At 43.9% G+C, this 22,818-nt stretch overlaps 1 protein-coding gene across 2 annotated transcripts in view; it reads left to right on the top strand.

The window, feature by feature from the left end:
• Positions 1-22,626, top strand: part of SHTN1 (shootin 1) — a 102,137-nt gene extending 79,511 nt beyond the window's left edge. For both annotated transcript variants that reach the window (XM_086680969.1, XM_086680968.1), the window contains 3 exons: positions 1,067-1,187; positions 5,240-5,432; positions 20,853-22,626. In XM_086680969.1, the coding sequence (XP_086537095.1) occupies positions 1,067-1,187; positions 5,240-5,432; positions 20,853-21,075 (537 nt within the window). In that variant the 3' untranslated portion in view covers positions 21,076-22,626. The remainder of the gene's footprint in view (positions 1-1,066; positions 1,188-5,239; positions 5,433-20,852) is intronic.
• The last annotated feature ends 192 nt before the right edge of the window (positions 22,627-22,818 follow it).

Raw genomic sequence — 22,818 nt, 5'->3', positions numbered from 1 at the left:
GTGGGCAAAAGCTGCCACCGGCCCTGGCGAGCTATGCCAGAGCTGAGGTTCTGATCTGTTCCGATACAAAGATTGTGGATCCTCCTGGCTTTTTTTTCCTGCCAAGCACATGGCCCAGCTAAGGAAGGGCGTTTCTTACGAAAGGAAACGGGCCCCCGGTAAGGGTGCAGTGCTGAATCCTGACACACGAGGTGTGAATTATGTCACCCAGTGCTCTGTGCAAACACGTGACTGGGAACGGGACACAGAAAGCCATAGTCCTCCCTCCGTAACACGCTTCCCAGAGGAGCCGGGGCAGGGAACCACCTCCTGGGTCTTTCTCTGCTGCCTTGGAAGTCAGAACCAATTTCAGCAGGCACACAGCTTCGCGGCATCTCTTGTCTCCTTCGGCGTCTTCTGGGCCCTGAGTGACCCTTCGCTGCCTCCTCTGTTAGGAATGTGGGATGGCGATGCCGGCCCTTCCTTGCTTCCCTGTGTCATTATAACCTCTCCTCTTTCACGACGAAGTCAAGGTGTCTCAGGGCAGTGCTTCTTTGGCTCTAGGCCACGGGAGAGCACCACGTGCCTCCTCTGGCAGCCACGACACCATTGCCACCACTTGTGGAGCCAGGGTCATTCTGAAGACTCAGCCACACTTTTTCAGGGCCGCAAGGATTCGGGTTCAGTAGCTCGTGGCTGCTGTATCAAGAAAACCCTCTCAGGTGAGTTCAATATGTGCTTCTGTCTCCACACGATGGATCAACACATACCCGCCTCTTACTCATCGATGTGCGGGCACCTCCCCCCGCCGAGTTCCTAGTTAGCCCATCTCGTCCTGTTCTTTTGATGTGAAAGCTGACATCTTACATCCTCAGTAGCATCTTCTTAAACGATCCAACACCGTGTGTCATTGAAGATACACACACGAGAAAAAGAATATACGTGTATACAACAAATTCATTCCGTTTCCTAATTCCATTCAATTTCTGGTAATGTTTTGCTGGTTTGATTTTTGTATTCTTCTGTATATTGTTATGAAGCCATTAACCTTTTTGTTTTTGTTTTTGTTTTTGTTTTTTCACTTTAGGGGACACTTAACAAATCCACTAGTTCAAGAAGCTTAAAATCCCTTGCCACTGAAAACAGTGAGACTGAGTTAGAGAGGATTTTGCGTCGCAGAAAGGTGACAGCAGAAGCAGATAGCAGTAGTAAGCTGGTTTGAATTCTCCGCAGCTCTACCCTTCCTCTCGGAAACATTCTCCTTTAAGCCTCTTTGTAACATGAAATGTTCTTTTTATAATTATTAAATTTGTTTTTAATGTGAGTGAGAAGTATCGGATGGGCAAAGGTACTTATGGATATCCCATAAGAACTGGCGTGTTTTCGCTTTTTGGTGTGTGTGTACATTGTCTGTTTGTAGGTAATCAGGGTTTTAGAGATCGGGCTTGCTTCACGCAAGATACCCCGGTATGAAGATATTAAGGATGGGCTTTGGCAACAGTGTAGCGGGAAGGAGTCCTCGCTCTGCTGTTGGCGAGCGGCTGGCCTGTAAATTGCTCAACTTCTCTGTGCCTCAGTTTCCTCATCTGTGAAATGAGGGTAATAAAAGCGCCACCCCATCGTGTTATTCTAAGCATCAAGTTCGTCAGTCAGTACACGAGGAGTGCCGAGTAGCTCGCGGGGCCCAGAGACAGCGCAGGATAGTCAGTAATAAGGGTAGTCACGACGCATCAGTTACAAATGCACAAGCATCATTTTTAGCCTTCAGATCCGTTCTGTTTGCTGTCTCTGCTCGCGAACCGGGTGGACGACGCATTTCGGCTCTGTCACCAACTAGAAACGACCATCTGAGCGAGCCTGGAGCTCACAGGCTGCGTTTGCGTCACGGTATGCACGTGCGAGACCTCAAGGCTAACTGTGTGTGTCTTCCGGTTTTTTCCATCAGCTTGGTCACGGGAATTAGCAGAAACCTGTATGAGGTTTTTCCCTTGTGGCCAGGAGGCTGGCTTTGAAAAACTACCCCAAAGTAGCATTAACCAGCCACCGTGGCTAATGGGCTGAACCTTTTAGACTCCATTCAGCCAACTCTATTTGGTCCATTGTGACAGTTTAAATCTGCACTGAGTCATGTCCACCAAGTTTAAGTTGCTAGAACAGGAAGGATTGGGGTTTTTGATAATCAAGGTCTAGTTTCCACGTAGGGATTTTACTCAAACAATTTAGTAAATTTGTTCCTTGAACTGGAAGCAGCATAAAATACCAGCCAAACCTTTCTTATAAAAAGATTAGATCTGTTTTCCTCTTAAAAAAAAAATTCAGCCGTTCAGTTTTTAGTTTGGTCTGGAAATTCTGCTGTTAATATCCTGCAAGAATTCTCTCCCTGCTCCCCCCCCCCCACCGCCAGAACAACCCCCTCTCAGGAAAATTAAAGGATGCTGTAAGAGATTTTTTTTTCTTAGAATTGCTTTATAAGCATTTACCAGCCTCCACCATGAATCGTTATTCATTTTTCTGACAATCACTTCTGACATTTCATCCTTGAAGTATTCCAAATAGCCATCATGATTTTTTAGGACTTTGTGGATCCGATTTTTGTTTTCAGTCATTTACATTTTGTATTTTGTTCCCATGGAAGCATTCCTACTTCACTCACGAACTTAGTCAAATGTGCAGCACTATTTCAAAGTTAGTTTTCAATGGGAGAGACAAACATTTTCACTTTAGTCACTATGGGAATTTGAATATTTCAAAGACTGGACAAAGAAAGGTAGGAACACATTGTATAGGCATGTGAGAATCTTTCATTTTACTTATTTTATTCCATGAATATATAAATATTCAATGTATCATTTGAGGAATGTTGTAATAAGGCATATGGTCAATGGAATCATCAGTATTTGGATAGAAAAACAAGAACTCTGTAATTGGCAGAGTGGAGAGGAATCCTATCGAGGAGAGAGACTTGTAAATGAGCAGAAATTTTCTTTTGAGCTCCCTAGTAGCCAAAGGAAAAACAAAAGCGCCAGTGGGAAGAGGAAACAAACCTCCAAACTCTATCATCTAGAAAAGAACTCATCCTTTTTCTTTTTTAAATGGTGCCGATGTTTTTCTAGCATCAAATTGGAAGAGGTATTTACCAAATACATCTCTGTATAAGGGTCGTGGAATGACAAAGTGAAAATCCGGGAGGGGATTGTAGAGACGGAACGAGAAGCTAAACTTAGCACAGCTGTTTGCTGCGTGCTGCATGGTGGGAGCACATTCCAGAGATGAATTTGATAGGTTTGTGGCTTCAGGTACGTGTGAATCTTTTGAGAAGCTTTCCTTCTGTACACAAAGGCTTATGGGAAAGCTAATGTGAGGTCCCAGAGTGGAGAGAGGAAGCATCATGGGAGCGGCAGGGGCGGCCAGAGCTTTGCAGACCTCAGACCCCAGGATAGTTGGGCTCTCCCTCAGGGACCAGTGACGCCCCTTTTTCTTTAGAGTTTCTTTTATCAGACCGAACTGATACTTTGAAGACTCGTGGCCTGCCAAGCTGACATTTCAAAGGGCAGCAAGTGCCTCTTGGAAAACATTGGGCAGCTTAAGCAGGATGCCATAATAATAATGTTAAACATTCTGTATTTTTCTTTATTTCTTTTCCATATGTAAGAAAAAACAGGAGCTGTGGCCCAGCTCACCCACGCTCCATCGTTTGTGGCTGGCTTCACTTGCAGAAGCAGCAGCAGGCATCGGGGTATTCAGAAGCAGATCTTGCTTTCCTACGAGGACGGATTGTTTAAAGCTGTCTAGCGTTGTAGTCAGCAACTACCCAAGGGCAGAACAGAGCGGCTCAGAAGCCAATCTCGAATTCACCTTCGTATTTTTATTTTGGGGATCTTTCTTGATCTTCCCACTCTTCGGTCTTCACTTGCACATCCCCATGCACCTGGAGGCTTGTCACAGCTTGAATCAGGATATTTGGTGACGTCACAAGCTTGTCTGCCCAGATGGTAGCGTGGAAATAAATGAGGAAGACAGACACCCAGTGCTTTGGGAACTGAGGCTTTCCCTTAGACCAGAGGGGGTCTATGTCTCCCACAAGGAGCGAGGCCATCAGAGGTACAGCAACGGGATGGTGGAACAGTCTCGCAGCCACTCTTTAGGGGTTTTTTTCAAATCAGAACTTCATTTTTGGAGTTGATGGGTTATACTGTTGGAATACCTGAGACTCATTCGTATGTAAATGTGAGCATGAAATTCCGGAGCCTAATATTAATGACCAGAAACCAGCTAGCGTTTTGGATGGTCCCTGCTAGCACTTACCCTTTTAGGAGATGATCCGACATGGCTTCGGGAAGATGAGACCCCTCCCAAGTTTTGCCCTCTTTTCAGTGACACCTTGCAGGTTGTCCTCTAGCTTAATTTTTAGAAGTTCTAATTTTATGTGTACATTTATGACTTATTACATAAATCTTCTTGTCTTACAAAGATTTCTTCTGAGGTTTCAAGAAAGACATATTAGAATCTTGCTTTGAAAAAAGCTGGCTAGGATAGTATCTTTCTAACTGAGAGTAGAAAACAGATAATGAGAGAACTTTGCTCTGGTGCCCGGGAGTTTTGGATTGGTACGCCAATAATTTCAGGAACAAGCACTGTTGTAGTCATTTAATCCTGTCCCAAAGAGCAGAAGAATCCGAGAGGTAAACAGCCAACCTCTTTGCCACCTAATTTTTAGAATCCTGTGTCTGTATTTTAACAGGAAATAAATCCACTTACTTCTCAATCACATTAAAATGAAAAATGTTCATAAAAGCCGTTTAGTGCTTAAGAAGCCTCCATGAGCCTTTTAAAAAGAGCCTTTGACATTGTTCCATTTGCTGTTTGAAACGCAGAGCTGAGTTTGGGGAAGAATTAACTCTTGAGAGGCCAAATGGTTCAAGTAGGGCTGTCAGAAAGCCATGCTCTGAGAAGAAAAGAGTTTTCACAATTCCGGTATTAATAAGGACTCTGGTCAGTGAGGGAACCCTGGCCTGGGGTTTTGTGCTTTCTTAAAGGCCTGGACATAATTTCTCAGCGTGGTCCTGGTGCCCTGAAAAGCAGTAGTACCACGAAAGCAGAGCAAATTCCTCATAGGAACATTTTGCGGCATGCTCTCGAAATTTTAAACAAAACTTGGCCTCTCGTTTCCTGAGGGATTTTCGGCTAATCTGTTTTTCAGTGCCATATTAATAAGCATTGCACAGAATTATTAAACTTGAGGTATGTGTTTGGTTTTAAGGTCCAACCGGGATATTAGCCACCTCAGAGTCCAAATCCATGCCAGTGTTGGGTTCTGTATCCAGTGTAACAAAAACAGCCTTGAACAAGAAAACTCTGGAGGCAGAATTCAACAGTCCGTCCCCCCCAACACCTGAGCCAGGTGAAGGCTCGTGTAAATTGGAAGGATGTACAAGTTCCAAGGTCACATTTCAGTAAGTAATGATGCTCTTTACTAAGTAAGTGTGTAGAAGAATCTGTGATGACTTAACTGTGTGTTACTTTGCTTTATTCCCCTTCAGAGAGATTTGGGTTGAGTTAGCCAGTAACTACTCTCCTTCCTCCGTTTGATGAGCCAACTTGTGATTCTAGGCTCCTAGCTCAGAGGTCTTATTCTGATCCAGAGCAGATACGTGTCGAGAGAATCCCTTCCCCTCAACTAACGTTTGGCAACCCGGTTCTTCTTCTGCACAGAGAATTGACGAATTATTCGGTGTCACAAGGAGCTTAATCATTCTTCCAGGATTAAATGCTCGGATCATCCCTCTTAATGATTTCTGAGCCATCAAGGAAGATGCTAGATCTTCCAGGAGGTAGTAGATATCCTCTTCACGTGTACTTTGAAGGGGACATTTTTAGAACCTTATTTTCTGGTCCTCAGTCAACAGTGTGCCTTAAATATGGTTCCCTCTCGAGAGTGAAGAGATCCTATGTAAAGAGTGATCTCTGCAGACTTGCTCTGAAAGTGGCACCCTGCCAAAGAGTAAATCCTGCTGTTCAGTGTGCTGCGGACGGATCCCGTGGAGGGGCGGTTTGTCTTACAGCAAAGGCAAGCTCTTCTCGGAATTCCTCTAGTTTTGCTGTAGTTCTGTTGCCAGACGGTCAGCTGGTTTGCCACTTGAAGAAAAGGAAGGGGTGAGACAGATCAGGTCAGCCGAATATTGTAATCATGGTTAATTGAAACCTTGGATTTCCTGTTCCATCAGGAGAGAAAGAACCCTTTTCTGTAGCTGTACCTGTCCTGGTGTAAAAGGTGAAGCCTGGACAAACGAAGTGGAAATTCAATTTAGGTCTATTTTTGCCAACTGGTATTTTCTTCCACTCTTGTGTTGCTCTCGCCGGGCACGATTAACTCCCCCGCCCCCCCCTTTTGGAATGAATGGACTTCTTTGCCGATTTACAGTTTTATCTCATTTCATTGTGTTTAATTAAAAGCACACTTTCTCCTGCGGTCATGTGTTTCCTTTCTTTTCACTGGGGTCATTTGAACTATTCCAACAAAAAGATGATCTATATTCATTCTTCATCTTTCCTATTAAATTTGTTCAACACCTAATTTGACATCAACAGTCTGGCTGCATTTGAACCAATACCCAGACACAAAAGCAATTTGGCCGAGACAGGTTAGTTGCTGAGATGTGCTTCAGCGTGTGCGTATAGATTTTTTTTTTCCCTTTACCATTTTATACAGATAATCTTAATCAGAAAATACTGCAACTCCTTCCTCCTTTTGTCTGTCTTTTATTCTCCAAAAGTAAGTGGAAATTACATTTCCAAGAAAGGAAATGAAATAATTGCAGGCCCAAGGTCTGCAAAATGTGTGTTGAATTGACAGTGAAAAGGATCCGTGTGTTGACAGACACAGTTGTTAGATGCCATAAAGGCCTAAGTGAAGCTCAATTTATTTCTCATCTTGCTTGTTCAATGACTGCTTAAGAGACACATTTCAATTTAATTTAGCTACTTAAAGCACTAATACAAATACTCTGTGCGGCTGTATTAACTTTTAAACTTTGTAACCTAATGCTTGATTATTCAGTTCTTGACATTCTTTAGCTGAAATAACCAATGCCATGTATTTTCATATTGACAGTCATTTAGCAAGGAAGAGCGCCTTTCTGAAAAATCTGTGTCTTAAGTATAATTAGGCTATCCAAATGAATCTGACGATTTTGCGCATGTACGTGGTAATTATTCCCTTCGCAGACAGGCATACTTCATTTATGTTTAAACCTAGGTTTGTTTGTTTGTTTTTTTTAAATGAGCGAAAGAAGTTTAACTTAATGCAGTTGCGTGTAAGCTTTAAAAGCAAAAGCTCATGTGATCTATCAGGATTCCCGGAAACTGGTCTGGCTGCCAGGAATGAGAAGGGTTATTTTCTGTCTGGCTTCGACTAATAAGTTTGCTCTGTTATCCCAACCATAAGGTAGAGGCAACCACATTGTCTCATCTCATAGACCCACATTGTCAAAGCACTTGAAAATCGGATCAGCAATCCAAAAGTGAAATCCAAAACTGTCTCTACTCTAATAATTGCGTTTTTATTTTGATCTGTGGCCAAACTACCGTGGTGTTTCAGCCTAATGGCTTTTTCTAGTCTTGACGGGGAATCAAGGTCAAGGGAGGAAAACAATCACGCTATCCTCTAATACATACGTTTTCTCTTTCTCTCGCTCTCACCCCTACACACACACCCAGTCCCTACCACCCTGACCCCCCCCCCCCTCCCTCCCTCTCCTTTGACCTCTCTGGCCGGGTATCTCTTCCCCCTAGCCCTTTGCTTTTGCTGTCCCCTCTGCCTTATATGTCCTGTCCCCATGGCTACCTGCCATGCTGTCTCATCTCCATCATTTCTTTGCCCTAATGTCATCTTTTCAATAAGGCCTACCCTGACCACCCCCTTCAAAACTGTACCTCCTGTTCCTCTAAACTCTGATTCCCCTCACCATACTCCATTCTTCCCCTGCTAGAATGTCAGCTCCATGAGGGTAGGAGTTTTTTGGTTTGGTTTTTTTGGTTTTTGTTTGTTTGTTTGTTTGTTTGTTTGTTTGGTCTGTCCACTGGTATATCTCAAACACCTGGGAGAATTCTGGAAATTCTGTATATACTTGTTGGACAAGTGAACAAATGAGTCCATTTTTAGTATTACTAGAACAGCAGAATATCAATTAATTAGGATACTCACTTAACCAGCAATCCCCCTCTTACTCAGCAGCCCCACAAACACACAGGCTAAATATTAGAGATTTTTGTTTCTCTATGGTTGACTTCTTGTCTTTTTTAACATTTTTTTTAAATGCTCAGGGGTCATTTCCAGTCAGCTCAATTTTGTAGAACTTCTGCATCTTTGTAGCTACATAAGATCAAGTTATCAGAGACAACAGCGTACCCAGTTATAAAAGAAAGATTCAGCTATGCTCACTTCTGTGGCCTAAGGTGGACAGGAAGGATTGAAAACCTACCAAGAAGGGTTTTAAAAGAATAGAAACAAAGGTGTTTTCTGTGTAAGACCCTCACTTGATCAGAAAATTGTAACACCAAGCTATTCCTGGAAAGTTTTTTTTTTCTTTCAATAAATTCCTAAAATCAACATATATGTGTATTCCAAATAATTGAGTAACTCCAGTCCGGTAAATTATAGTGCCAGCAATATATGGATTTATTTCCTAGGGCCTTATGGGATGGCAAGGGATAGCTTTAATACTTAATTGCAAGGATTAATTAAAATTAACATTCTTGTCACCAGCCTAAGCAGAGCAAGGGTTATTATTTTTAAGAAAAAAGAAGAAAAAGAAAGGAAAAGATAATCAAGACTTAGAGAAGCCTGATTATTTCTATTTTAATAATAGCTTTAGAAATATTTGTGTCCTGTTAATTATTTCTAATAAGTATATACTATCTGGTAATAATATCTTGAATCTAATAGCAAATTTGAATTTCATTAATTCTGATTCTTTAAAAAAATTTTTTTTAATGTTTATTTTTGAGAGAGAGAGGGAGTGCAAGTGGGGAAGGAGCAGAGAGAAAGGGGGACACAGAATCTGAAACAGGCTCCAGGTTCTGAGCTGTCAGCACAGAGCCCAAAGCGGGGCTTGAACCCACGAACGGTGAGATCATGACCTGAGCTGAAGTCGGACGCTTAACCGACTGAGCCACCCAGGCACCCCAATTCTGATTACTTCTAATTCAGGCAGGAATAATGATAATAATCTCCCTTTATGCTATGAGGGGTAAAGAGGGGCCAAGCAAAATAAATAAATAAGGAATGCATACATACATAAATACGCAACCAGCCAACAAACCTGATTTTTGCTTTCATGCTCTTTTCTTTTGACAGAGTAATCTGACCATGTTAAATGTATAGTAAGACTCATTGATTCAAGCTGATCTATGGGTGGGATGGTCAATATAAGATAGGGAAAATTCCAAATTATAGATTTTTTTCAAAGATAACTGTTTTATTACTTCCAGGCAGCTACAATACCCGGGAAGAGGCTGAGTGTTTCACAGGGTCAGAAAGATGAGGATGGTTTGTATTTTCGCCTGGAGAAGCCTCGAGACTGAGGAGGGGTGTAGCAGGGAAACGCGGTGCGCTCGGTTTTCTAAGCCTGTGCCTTTCCATGTGTGTACCGGGTGGCAAGGAGCGTCAGTTCATTGCCGGAACTGGAGCTCCACTGGGTTTGCCATTTGTGGTCTTTAGGACCTTAGACAAGATATTGAGCCCGTGATCCTGTTTCCGCATGTGTAGAGTGAGGGTAACAACACCCACCTTGTAGGGTTGTCATGTGACTTGCATGATGTATGAAAAATATCTCAGTGAATTCTTTTCTTACGTTAAAATTGTAATGTTGGACCATTGCTGCAGAATCACGGGCCAGAGTTGAGTTCAGAGCTTAGACACTGGACACCTGCGTTATTGACTGGGCCAGGTTTCCTTGGGGAGGTCACGCAGCCTGTTTTGTTTTCTTTTTGTTGTGTGTTTTCTCATCTAAGATTGAGACAAGTAGATTAGGCCCTCTCCAGAGCTCCCCAAAAGCTCTAGCTTTCCTAAGTCCTCACAAATGTGGTTGCTTAGCAAAGATGTTCACAGTTAAGATAAGGAACAAGAGGGAAGCATGTATTTTCTGCCTGCAACGTGTCCCTCAGTATAGATTTATGGTAAAAACCTACAAACCCAGGATTGTAAAATAATTTTTAAACTACCTTACCAGAATTTACAAATCCAAATCTAAATGATAGTTATCCTTCAGAGAAGTACTCTTGGGGATCAGCATACTCACTTGAACCCTATGGCTGTTGTTCCAGATGCTTTCAGACCTGCCTGGGTTAGAGGTACATGATCACACAGGAGATAAATTGGATAGCTGGTCCTAAAAGAGAATCAGTGCTAGCACTTCACGTGGGCAAGGACTATTTTAATCTCCATTGTATGGTCAGTGTCTGTTTCGAAATGACTCTGGCTTTTGAAGCTGGATTCATTTTTTGAAACAGTCATCAGTTTGCCACAATTGCAGATGTATATATACATATATATATTTTTAATTTTTTTAAGTGTTTATTCATTTTTGAGAGAGACAGAGCATGAGCAGGGGAGGAGCAGGGAGAGAGGGAGACACAGAATCCAAAGCAGGCTCCAGGCTCCGAGCTGTCAGCACGGAGCCCGACGCGGGGCTCAAACTCACAGACTGTGAGATCATGACCCGAGCCAAAGTCAGACCTGAGCTTAACCGAATGAGCCCTCCCCAGGCACCCTGCACAGGTATACATTTTTAATGTGATACAGCGTACCTGGATATGGGTGAAGTCATCTTCCATTTTAATCCTGTGTGAAGGCCCTGAAACACGTTAGCTCCATTATCAAAGAAAGCAGGAGTCTAATGCTCTTGATGCAGGTGAGGTAAGTTGGGAAAACATTTTGGGGGTAAAAGGCTACAACATTCCATTGTATACTTTTTCTCTTTTTTTTTAGTTAATATTTGTTATTCTTCATAACATGTATTAAATGTTAATACATATATTCACATTATAATAATATCTGTCCAAGAGGAGAAGTACTTTATTTTTTATTTTTTATTTTTTTTAAATTTTTTTTTTTTTCAACATTTATTTATTTTTGGACAGAGAGAGACAGAGCATGAACGGGGGAGGGGCAGAGAGAGAGGGAGACACAGAATCGGAAACAGGCTCCAGGCTCCGAGCCATCAGCCCAGAGCCTGACGCGGGGCTCGAACTCCCGGACCGCGAGATCGTGACCTGGCTGAAGTCGGAGAGGAGAAGTACTTTAATTGCTACAGGCAGGATATATATGTTGATTACAGATGAGGCAATGGGTCATGGCCCCCGGTTCCACTTTGGAGGTTCTGGACTTTGGAATTTTGCTTCCGTGAGGTTTTGCTGTGATTACTGTATTTCACTGACTATTAAGCCATATACTTCCATGTGTTTTTTTAATTCTTCCGAATGTACAGATTGGACCTATCTCCATTTTACAGATGACAAAACTGAGGCTCGTTGAGGCAAACACTTAGCCCCAAATTCTGTTCCTAATCAAGAGTCGGGTCAGATTTCATTTGAACCTGTTTCGTATCCAACTCCAGAGCCCGTGCTTTTGAACTATAGCCTACTGTGTTGAGTGTATGACGAGCTTGAAGAATGGAGGGAAGAAAATGACTATAAGATTGTGTTCTATCGGAAGCAGTGATTCTGCAGTTAAATCACCCCACTGACCCGGTGACACTCACATCCTGCCACTTTGACCTGACACACTCCTAGGTAGTTCGTCTCTTTCCCGAACCCTTCCTAAGGCTAACCTAATCAATTACAGTACCTCTTCCCAGGGGAAGAAAGTGTTAGCCAGTAAAAGAATTCTGAAAAAGGGAGCCAAGCCGAATAAGCACAGAGACTTAAAGAGTAGTTAAAAAGAGATCCTTTTAATGTTTTTTGTGTCAAATGTCCAGTAAAGAGGCAGGCTTCACAAATTTTGCAAAGTACCATATCACAAAACCAGCCCAAGCTGCTTTAGTTTTTGGCATCAGTTTCATTTATACTTTTTTTAAAATTATTTTTTGACATTTTCAGACATTTTGAAGAATAGTTTATTCCCAGGGAGTCAAAAATCTTGAAAGTAATCTGACTCTAATCATTGGTTTAGAAAGGTGTTTTACTAAATGATAATATGGTAATACAAAGATGAATCACTATGAATCCAGTTGTTTCAAAAACATACATTCTATAGCCCAAAATAAATTTAATTCAGTTTATGCTGTACCTTTTTGAGACACCTCCATCTTTGGTCAATAACTGGTTAGCTCCTTTGAGTTTGTGCTGAAGTGTCCATTGGACATCGTGTTTTTAGGACATCTGTCTTGTAAAGAGAGGCAGGACAAGTGGGCCTTCAGTAGGGACAAAGAGCTGGGCAGAGCTTAGAAAAGAGTTTTGCATCACAGCCAGGCAGAGGCCCAACATGAGCTCTTGTGTTCTTGCCATCTTGTTTCTCTCTGTCCCTGGAGAGTCTCGTCTACTGGTGGTCCTGCTCATCTGTACTGAGCTTTTATTCATCCGTGTTCACTTTTCCTATTAATCACTTTCAGGAAGGTGAATGTCCTGACAGTTCCAACCAAACAAGGCGGTCAACCTCAAAGGTGCGTTCTCATCTCATGTAGTTACTTCTACAAGACCTTGTTTCAAAGGGGAGAACCCATGTGAAAGTGAACTCAGGTTCCGTTGTGATTGGTGTGCTTCGCAGCGATTTCATAGCTGGGTCTTCATCTCTCGGCCCTCATTCTCAAAGATCCTGTGAAAACCACAGTCGCCAGAGACTCTTCCAGTTGAAGCTTCTCTCACTCATCATGCTTCTTTTCAAACCCCAATCTCCCCCCGAAAGTCCAAGCTTTATCAAGCTCTTCTACTTTCCAACCACCAGACAAGGCCGCTAGCTTGGCTTTTTTGTTTGGGAGGTCAAAACAGGCCACGCTGTGCCCTACACGAATTTCAAAAACAAAAACCCGTGAGGCGGTGACCGGAGTTCAATTTCAGCAGAAAAATGTCCGTTGCCAATGAAACCATTTTTATTGTAATTTGCATTTAATTTCTAGATCTGCAGTGTCTCTAAATACATGTGTCTTTTGTCCCCACACAGATTTATTTTTGTAAGAGTTCATCTTGTTTGAGCCATTAACTAAATAGCAAAGGGTAGATGATAAAAGATAAAATTTTAGATGTCTCTTGGTTAGTGCGATCAGTCAAACATTTCCATGAAAGAAAAAAAAATCTAATTGCCTTTCAGGTTTTACATTAAAAGTAAAATTGATTTTATCATCATTTGACCTCTAACTGGTCTCTTCAGTTTTATGTCATTATTTCCAGTGTAAAACTAATGTAGAAAAATGAAGTTGAAAGACACTGCCCTTTTGGATTGGAGCTGGAAAATCTGAGCTTCTGAAATCTGTTACCAAATAGAAATTGAGATTCTTCCTTTTAGGGAACCTTGCATAAAGCTCTTGTCTCAAATATTGATCTCAGCTGGAAATTCATTCGGCAGGTCACATAACTATTCCTTGAGAGAGGCTTGGGTCAACATTTTGTTCAAATGGAAAATAGAGAAGTTCTTCCAGACCCTGTGGTGGGAAAGGGTGGGTTTCCTTCCTGTCCCTTCACCCTTCGCCATCATTGCCTCCTCTCCTCCTTTCTCTTCTTTTGTGTACGTGTGCGTGTGCGTACGTGCGTATGTGTGCGCGCGCCGTGGGGTGGGGTGGGGTGGGGAGAAGAATGGGGGCCCCTTCTCCGTACTTAGTAAACATTCGCTTCTGAGCAGACACCACTGGCCAGCAGAATGAACTGCCTGGAAGTTACTGCTTCATCCGATGCTTTTACACAATGAAAGGATTTGCTGTGCCCTCAACTGTAATCTTAGTGCCGTCGAATTGTGTACTCACACCGCAGGAAGTGGCTCTGCTCGGCAAGGCACGACTACAAAGGTCCTCCTTGTGTGCCCGTACATGGATAATTAAGTCTCAACAACAAAATTAGCAGAACAACTGGATGTTCTGGAAGTTGGAGATCCCCTCACTTGGCGTTCTTGTCTTCTTTTCCTCCCCACCCCCCCAGCCCCCACCCCGCCCCAAGGAGTTGCCCTGTGGACCGGCCCAGAGGGCCGCCTGTCAGCATTGTCTTACAAGTGCTCTGACTTGCGGTACAGACAACAACTTCTCCCAGGTTAATCGTTCAGGCTGTAATACATCTAGCGTTAAAATTCTGTCCAGTAAATCTCAGCATGACTCTTAAAATGCCCCTGAGCCCTTCTCAGTTCTCCCAGAGAATTAATTGCCTCCTAACATTTGCCTCCAGTTGCAAACACCTGTGATTTTAAGAGACTTTGCATAAAATGTATCATTTCTGCATAGAGAACCAAATTGCCTTTGGTGCTTTGCAGTTTTTTTTTTTTTTTAAGTATCTTTCAGTAGTCTTTGCAGCCTTTGTGTTTCCTTTTATTTATGGATGGCAGTGGGGGGGGTGTGGTATTTGATTTCTTCAAATAGAAGTAGCCAGCTAAAAGTTAAATGCAATTTCAGACCTAAGAATACATTGACTTAACTTCTAAAACCTGATAAACACATTTCCTTTGAAATATGCCGTGTCACAGAACTATGAAAAGTAGCACTGTGACTTCCCATCTTAAAAGAGAGTTCAACGTATATAACTTGGTAAATTTAAGGAAAAGTATTTGAAAAATTAAAAATATTGTTCTGCACCCCTAGAAAAATGCAAGCATTTTATGCAGGCTGGCTTTTTTGAGGAGCCAGTGGTATATATGGTGAATTTTATAGAAGACTTTATGTTCCTTAAATAAGATACTTCTTTTAAATAACATTCCCTGTTGATAGCTGGGATCAAAAACGGATTTTTCATGGTGACTTAAAGTTGTGGAAAATTACGAAAAGCTCAAAAAGTAGCCCAAAAGAGTAGCACACGCATTTCAGGATCTTTGCCTGAGCTGAAATCAATGTTGGGTTCATGCTTTCTCAGTGTTGATTTTGCTGGTGAGAATGGCCCAGTTTCCTGAGCCTCCCTGGGCCCAGGGCATTTCAGGATCTGTGAATGTCCACGGTCCAGCCCACGTTAGGATTAAAAGAAGCGGGCCAGGACTTCGTAGCGCGCCCCACGGTCTGGGATGGAACCCGAGCCCCCATATGCCTGTGCTGCCTTTACTCCACTGAAGAAAATACGGCTCCGTGTGGACAAGGACGTCTTTGCCCAGCCAGCCATTGTTACTTCTGCTCTAAGAAGGAATTCTGGTTGATGGTTAGGGCAAATCAGCAATCCAGAAGCTGATGTCAGCTTTTCAAACCCAAGGTGCTGTTTCGTTGTTTATCAATTTTGTTTTCAGAATTTAAAATTATATCTACTTTTGCATCAGGTAGCAGGCGACCCAAATCGAAAAACTATTCTTTGAGCCTAAATGGAGTTTCGAAAAGTACACAAAACTGAAAGAATTCAGCTTTGTTCTACCTTCATTACAGTTGAAAGTGTTCAAACTGGTACTAATGACAGACAGCCTCACCTTCTGTTTGAAACCGTTTGGGGAGATTTGGGACAGGCGTGTTAAAATCCCCCAACAAATAGGGTATCTGAGAGAAACACTAAAAACCACCTCTCCTGTAAAGCCGCTCCCGCTCACTGTTGTAGTAACTGTATAAAGGGCTCCGGAAACAAAGTGAGACTTCTTATTTTTACACACGGGAAAATAGAAAGCAGACTTCCTCTTTGGAGTTTTCCCAGGAAACTACTTTATAAAGACAAATTTAAATCTTTCCGTCTTCTGTCCTTGGAGGTGGTAAATACGATTGCAGCTTTATTCATTTTCATTGTAAACGCAGCAGCGTTCAGACCGTCCGGCTGTGCGTCATTTTTTGGACGGCTGCCACGGACTAATGCAGACGTCCCACCGGGAGACCAGAGAAGAACTAGACTTTGATTCACCAGATTGTGTTAAATAGTCCAGCTGTTGCGATTTGAAAGATAGTTACCTCCGAAGTGAAATAGAAATGAACTTGGCATTTATGCCTCCAACCATTTTTATACTGTTTGGCAATCAGCTTTTCAGAGGTAGCATTTTATAAAATAACTCTCACCGCTTAAAAGTTTCATTCACTGTAATGTTCAAAATGTCCCACCTTTATATTATCAGTAAAATTAAGCTTGAGTGATATGCAGAATTTGCATGAAATAAGCATTTCCCCCTTCATTTCGTGAGCTTTGATTGTATTCAATTGAGCTCAGAACCACATCTATTAGGGCTCTTTGGGGCATTAGTTAATTTGAATTGCAGCCGAAATGTTAGCTAGAATGTTGTTGAATATAATTGGAACGTGGAAAGTTGATTTTTGAAAGGAATTTCATTGAATGCAAACAATGATGTGCTTTTTGAAAATTAGAATGCTGTTCCTTTGTCTCTTGTAACACAGTCTGAGAAATCACCGAGTCCCTTTATGAAAGTTCAGTTTTGGCAACGCTGTTTACAGTCGTTCAGGTTTTTGTGGTACCAGTGTGGTTTGGAGTCAGGTCTTTTCCTCTGACTAGCAAGTGGCCCCCACATGCCCGGGCCCCACATTCTGGCTCTCTTGTAGCTGGGGAACAGTAGCTGCTTTCTAAAAGGGCACCCGAGCTGTGTGCACTCCGGCATCGGCTCCGTGGAGCGGCACAGATTGCTACATTGTCTCTGAGCTTTTATTTTGCTTTTCAGTTTTTCTTTTTGTCTTGAAATAGCTCTTGAGCAAACCATCTAAAATGACCCGTGAAAATATTTTGAATGGATCATAAATGACTACCAGTATGTCGCGGTAAGAAAAAGAATACTGGGCCAGGAAATCCAGATTCTAGGATTTTAATCCTGTGTCTGCTAGTAACAAGTTACGCGCCCTTGAACAAATCACTTAACGCACTATTCTTTGGTGTCCTCGTCGAACAAATGAAAAGGTTGGACTAGTTCACGTCAGTGATGCCTTTCAGCCTGAACGCCACAGGATTTTAGTCTTACTTTAGAGCACCCATAAAATGGAAGTTTTACATTTGGCGATTTTGTAGCATACAGGAGAAAGGCTGCCATACTTTTCATGAGTACTTAGTTTTAATTCCTTTTTTGTGGTCCTTGCCCTTGGATGAAGAATTAAAGCAGACAAAGTGAGCAGAATAATAGTATACTGCAATTCCTATCGGATTGTTGCCTTTGAGCCCTTGAGCCTTTCCCTTAGGGGAGAAGCTTTTTTTTTTTTTTACGTTTACTTACTTATTTTGAGAGAGCGCGGGAGTGTGTGTGCATGTGCCTGTGAGAGGGACAGAGAGAGACAGAGAGAGAACCCCAAGCAGGTTCCATGCCCAACACAGAGCTCCACGTGGAGCTTGATCTCATGACCGTGAGATCATGACCTGAACCCAAATCAAGAGTCAGAGGCTTAACTGACTGAGCCACCCAGATGCCCCTATCTTAGGGGAGGAGCTTTGACTTGCTAGAACTTGCCATTGTGGCTGCCTAGAGCAAGAGCCTGGTTTCTTGGCACGGTCACTGATGACAATCTGGCCCTTCCCATGATGGGGATGGAGGCACAATGAGGCTGCAGAAGGTCCCTCGTTCCAGAAGGGGTCCTGGGAAGCGCCCCATGGGAACCTGGAATAGACCTAATGTGTCAAACCCGGAGGAGGTACCAGTCACAAAGGGAAAGGAGGCAAAGGATAGTTTGAAGGGATGGACTCGGAAAGAGGCATCTGAAAACAGGGATTCAGAGAGAAAGGAATCAGTAAACATGCCAAAATTAGCCTGTGGCGTTATTGTCCAGTTTCTGAGAGAAGACACCTTTGGTAAGCGGCATGGCACCGTGGAAGAAGCAGGAAAGGAGAGAGCTCCTGATTCTTGCACTGCCTCTGCCGTTGATGAACCATATGATTGTAGGCCAGGTTCTCTCCTCCAAAACTCATTGTTCTCATCTGTTAAAGGACCAGTGGGACTCGATGATTGCCTGCCGTAGCCCCTTTTGGCCTGAACCCATTGGGATTCCCAGTCAGTGGTCATTATCCGTGAGAAATCAGTTACTCTGACCCTCAGTGCGTGCATTCAGAGAAACTGCCCACGGTGATAACCAACGGAGTTCTCTCGTTGTAGCCTACGGGTGACTTAATAATGAATCAATCTGTAGTTGAGGCACTAAGACAATTCCGGGCCAATTTCATCCCGACCACTCAAGGTTTCTGAGTTTTCGATTCAGTCGACATCCCCTTGTTGCTCTTGTGGAAGCCTGAGAGCATTTCCTGGAAGTTTTCACCTCCAGCCGATGCGAGAAGCTTTCTTTAGGGTGTGTTCATCACCCCTTCACCTGCAGACACACACGGGCGTGAAAACATCCACGGTAGTTCTCCGAAAGTGCCGAAGGTCAGTACGGGTTGACGGAAGCTGCTCACTTAGGAGGAGGCGGAGCTTCATGCCTCGAGCAGACCGGCTGGCTCACGTAGCAGTGGGCTCAGACCCAACATGGCAGAGCCAGACCGGTGACCGGCCTGCGGACTGTTGTGGCTTTTGGGCCAAAACAGCCGAGCCAGGCTGGAGCTTCATTTCCTAGGATTCCCGTGCCCGTTTGTTTCCAGGTTAGCGTGGGCCACAAGACAAATTCGCGTGAGCTTTAGAAGGCAGAAGTGACACCGGTGTCATTTCTGTTCTGTTTTGAAGGCTCTGAAGGTCCGCGGAGGGCAGACGCCGTGACGGTCCATGCGCAGTGTCCCCTAGTTAGCACGTGGTGGCAGCTGGCCCACGGTTTTCCCAGAGGCCCCCAGCTCCTCCTCCAGCTTTTCCAACTTTTGGACCAGGTCCATGTGTGGTTCCTGCAGGTCGTCTACGTCGTGGGGTTTGGAGACTGCGAAAGAGACAGAGCGGCGGTTTGTCCTCAGTCTCTTGTCAATTTTCACCCATGTTCCTTTTCAGCTGCCAGAACCGCTGACTTCATTCAGGTCCAGCGTCGGACGCAGAGGCCACAGACTTACCCAGACAGCCTCGCTCTCTCCCTTGCCTGAAGCCTCATTCCAGTCGTGAATCTCGTAGGTCTCTCGCAGTGGTTCCGCTCCCGTGACCGTGCCCTAGTGCACACAGTCTTTCAGGCGTTGTCTGGGTCAGAGAAGGTCAAACCGGGTACCGCTGGGGGAACTGTATCCCCTGTTGATTCCCGAAGCACAGCAGCAGATGTCCTAAGAGGCGGATCTGTGGTCCAGGTTGATGGAAGGTGTCCTGGCGTTTTCTGATGACAAGAGTGTTGTCAAACTGAGGCCAAAACAAAGGGATCTGTCCTCGCCGCGGCGTGGCTTTCCTCTGTCTCCCGGTCATCTCTGTGCGCTCGCCACTGCCACAGAAGACCGAGTCGTGTGTTAGTCACCGTCGATGGTGGCCAAGTCATGCAGTGTAACCGAAAGGCCAGGCGGAGCGGTTTTCAAGCATCAGGACAGATTTCACAGTACTGGGCAGAAGGCGGGAAGACCGCGGTCGTCGGGTTTCAGGTCGTGGTACCTGTGGCCGGAGCAGACAGGCTGCCTTTTCTCAGTAGTCAGGCGTTTGTTCTGATGCTTTCTTGCGTGAGAGAGACCTCCAGACCTGGCCACGCCAGAGCGTGGGCTTCTGAGCCCCTCACATCTCGTTAGTATTCACTCGTTTATTCGTGCCGCCCGTGGGCCCACGCTAGGTGCCGGGTGGAGGTGAACAAAGCCGAGGGTCCCTGTTTCGTGCACGCCTCCCTCTTACTTGAAGAGACAGACGCATCACACAGCACTCATTGTATCGTGACTGCGGTGAGTTCCACCGGCGAGGAGTCGTAGGGGGTGAGGGAGTGTCTGGATGGCTCCGGGGCTCAGGGAGTCGTAGCGGCACCAACTCCCGCGAAGGGCTGGTCGAGCAGTGGACTCACCAGAGGCGGGACAGGGGTGTGCTGGCTCGAGCTTCGCATCGTAGCCTTTGCCACGAAGGCCAGTGAAGTCTGAAGAGCCCCTGTCCCGCCTTCCTGACACGTGGCAGGAAAAAGACACAGAAGACGTCCCTGTTTTCACAAGGAGATTGTCACTCACGCAGCTTGAGAAGCAGTAGCTTCGTGCCTTAGAATAAATAGAAGGGAAGAGAGGAAGCTTCTGTGGGGAACGAAGGCACCTCTGAAATTCATTAAGAAATTTCCCCAGAAACAGGGTTCTCCTTTAGGGAAAAAGTTGATGGTCACTTAGCATTTTAGCTTATTCTCTGGATTCTTCCACCGGCCCTTGTTCCTCCCTTGCCCCTCCCCAGGTCTCACCAGATTTCTTCTGGTCACTAATGGCAGCAGCAGGCACGTCTCTCAGCTGCCCATCCGGGATGGGGTTGCTTCCTTTGCTCAGCGGGGTGGTCTCCTCAGAGCTGATCTGTAGCTAGTTGTTCCCAGGGACAGGATGGGGGGGGGTGTCACTGGCTCCTTCTGGCTAAGAGAAGGTGGGACAGGAGTCTAGGCGCAGTGGGACGGCCTGCGCCAGGCACCCAAGAGCTTTGCACTTCTTGAGAAGAGGGTGTAATTAAGCAGGTAGGTGAATTTGGCTTTTTAACACTTCCGTAGTTAATTGCTCTGACTTTTTCCGCCTTCTTTCTCCTGGCCTCCTGCTCCTAATATGTCATCTAATAGCTCCTTTTTCTTTTAATGGCTGGCACCTCAAAGACCACTTTGTGCATGCTAATTAGACTTAGAGCATTTGGGGTTTTTTTTTTTTTTTTTGGTTGGTCTGAATCCAGGAATATGGAAGCCAAATATTTTCTCTCTCTCTGCTTTTTTGTTTTGTTTTGTTTTGTGTAAATGTTCTTCCTCTAGGCCTCCCAGTAACGCCGGATGCAGGAGCCAGTGCTTTGGCAAAGAGCAACAAGCTGGACCTGTTGTAGTTTTAGATCCTGTTTCCACACACGAACCCCAAACCAAAGACCAGCTCACCGAAAAAGATTCAACTCCACGCAAGGATGACGAAGGCAAAATGAAACCAGAATACAAAGAAGACAGCATGGAAAAAATGAGAGACACAGACAGCTCTCACTGCTGATGCGAAAGCCGACTCGTGTACCAGCCCTCTTCGCCGAGTAGTGATCAGTTCCGGCGTATTGGCAAGGGGGCTGCCGATATTCTGTTCTTGTCACTGGACTCACGGTACAGGTTCTATTCTGGTGTCACTTTTGTAAGTAATTTACCTATAAACATAAGTAAGTTGTTTAGCAAAATACACATCCTATGTAGGTTTTATTTTTCTGTATAGGGATAAGCTGTTTTGTTTTTGTTTTTCAAATTCGTGTATTAAGTGTGACTTCTAGAAGGTTACAAAAAATTCAGACGTTTGTCTTTTTAGCTAACGTGCAAACCACTGAACAAGCGTAATACTGAAAGTTCGCGGCTCTATGGATAAATGGAGAAACAGAACTGACCAACTGAAGAGGATTTAAAAAGTCCCCAAAGAAGCTTCTGTTTGGGGGCTGATCTTCTTTTGATAGAGAAACTGCAGTAGCATGGAAATTGTTAGGCACGTGGCATACAGATCACTTTCTAGCCTATCCCGAGGTAAAGCATAAAATTCAGGAGCTGCAGGTGCCAAGCCAGTACTCCCATAGTCCGTGCTCCTTGCACACACTGTCAGCTATGGAACAGAAAATCCGTGTGCATTTTCACCGTGTTCAGAGCCTCCCAAGGACGTCGGTGGGAATGCTCTGGTGGCCTGAATGAAGAATGGAGGGGAAAGTCCCAGCCTTGGATTTAATAGGGTATTATCTTGGTAAACAGTGTGCTCCGTGCTAGGAGTTAACTGTTTTCTCACGTACGAACGTGGCGCCAGTGCCGTGGTTTATCGCGATTCTTACGTACGGTCAAGATAAGTGACAAGCACACTATTTTCCTCCTTCACTGCTGTACCACATTACGCAGGTTTGTTGTATGTGTGTGTGTGTTTTTTTAAAGAAATTAAGTGGTAGTTAGTCTCTAAAAATACGATGTTTCAGTCTACCACGGTGAATAAATAGAAATGTAATCAGGGATTTAAAAAAAAAAAACTTATACAGCTTTTCAAAGTTGATTGTTTCAAAATTGGTGTTTATTTAAAATAAGTGGTAAGGTACTTGAATGCATTTTTTATGACAATGATTCAGTAATGGTAATTTTACTATTAAAGAACGTGAAAGGTTTAGTTTTGTTAGCGCGGCTCAGCATGTAGCTGTCAGGTGTTTCTCACCTAAGGGCAGAAGAAAATGATAGTAATAATTGCAGTAGTTGTATTTTATTTTTGCACGTGTGCTAAGCATAGGCTTGAAGAGGTGGGTAGGCAGGTAAATAAATGTACTTCCTAAATTTGGAGATAATTCTCCTTCTGTAGGTTTGTTATGCTTGACTGTTTCCATGTTCTTCCAGTGATGATTTTCCAGTTACTTATTGGTTTACTCACGGGGAATTAAAATGTAATGTTTTTCGGCTATAACGTTCCTAACTGAATACTATTCTGTATGATCCACTGACTACAAACTGCGTTAACACTTAACACAAGTTCTGTTATGCTGTGATTTGAAGTCTCCTCACCACACTTATTAAAAAGCACTGACAGTTTCCCATTAAAGGTCAGTTGTGGTTATTGAGATTTTGGGGTTACGTCCCCAAACTTGTCATTCTTGAGCAAGAAGATCGCAGACGCATTGGATGACTTGAGCAATTTTTAATCGTCCGCAAAATGGTTTCTGAGGAATTTTGCTCCGTGCTTCTTCGTGCTCTCCTTCCTGTGTCTGTCATGAGGCTGCCGGCATGTGTTTTA

This window comes from Puma concolor, chromosome D2 (assembly GCF_028749965.1).
Source record: "Puma concolor isolate L17-30 chromosome D2, mPumCon1.1.hap2, whole genome shotgun sequence".
Classification (NCBI taxonomy): Eukaryota; Metazoa; Chordata; class Mammalia; order Carnivora; family Felidae; genus Puma; species Puma concolor.
This window is presented reverse-complemented; position numbering and strand designations above follow the sequence as displayed.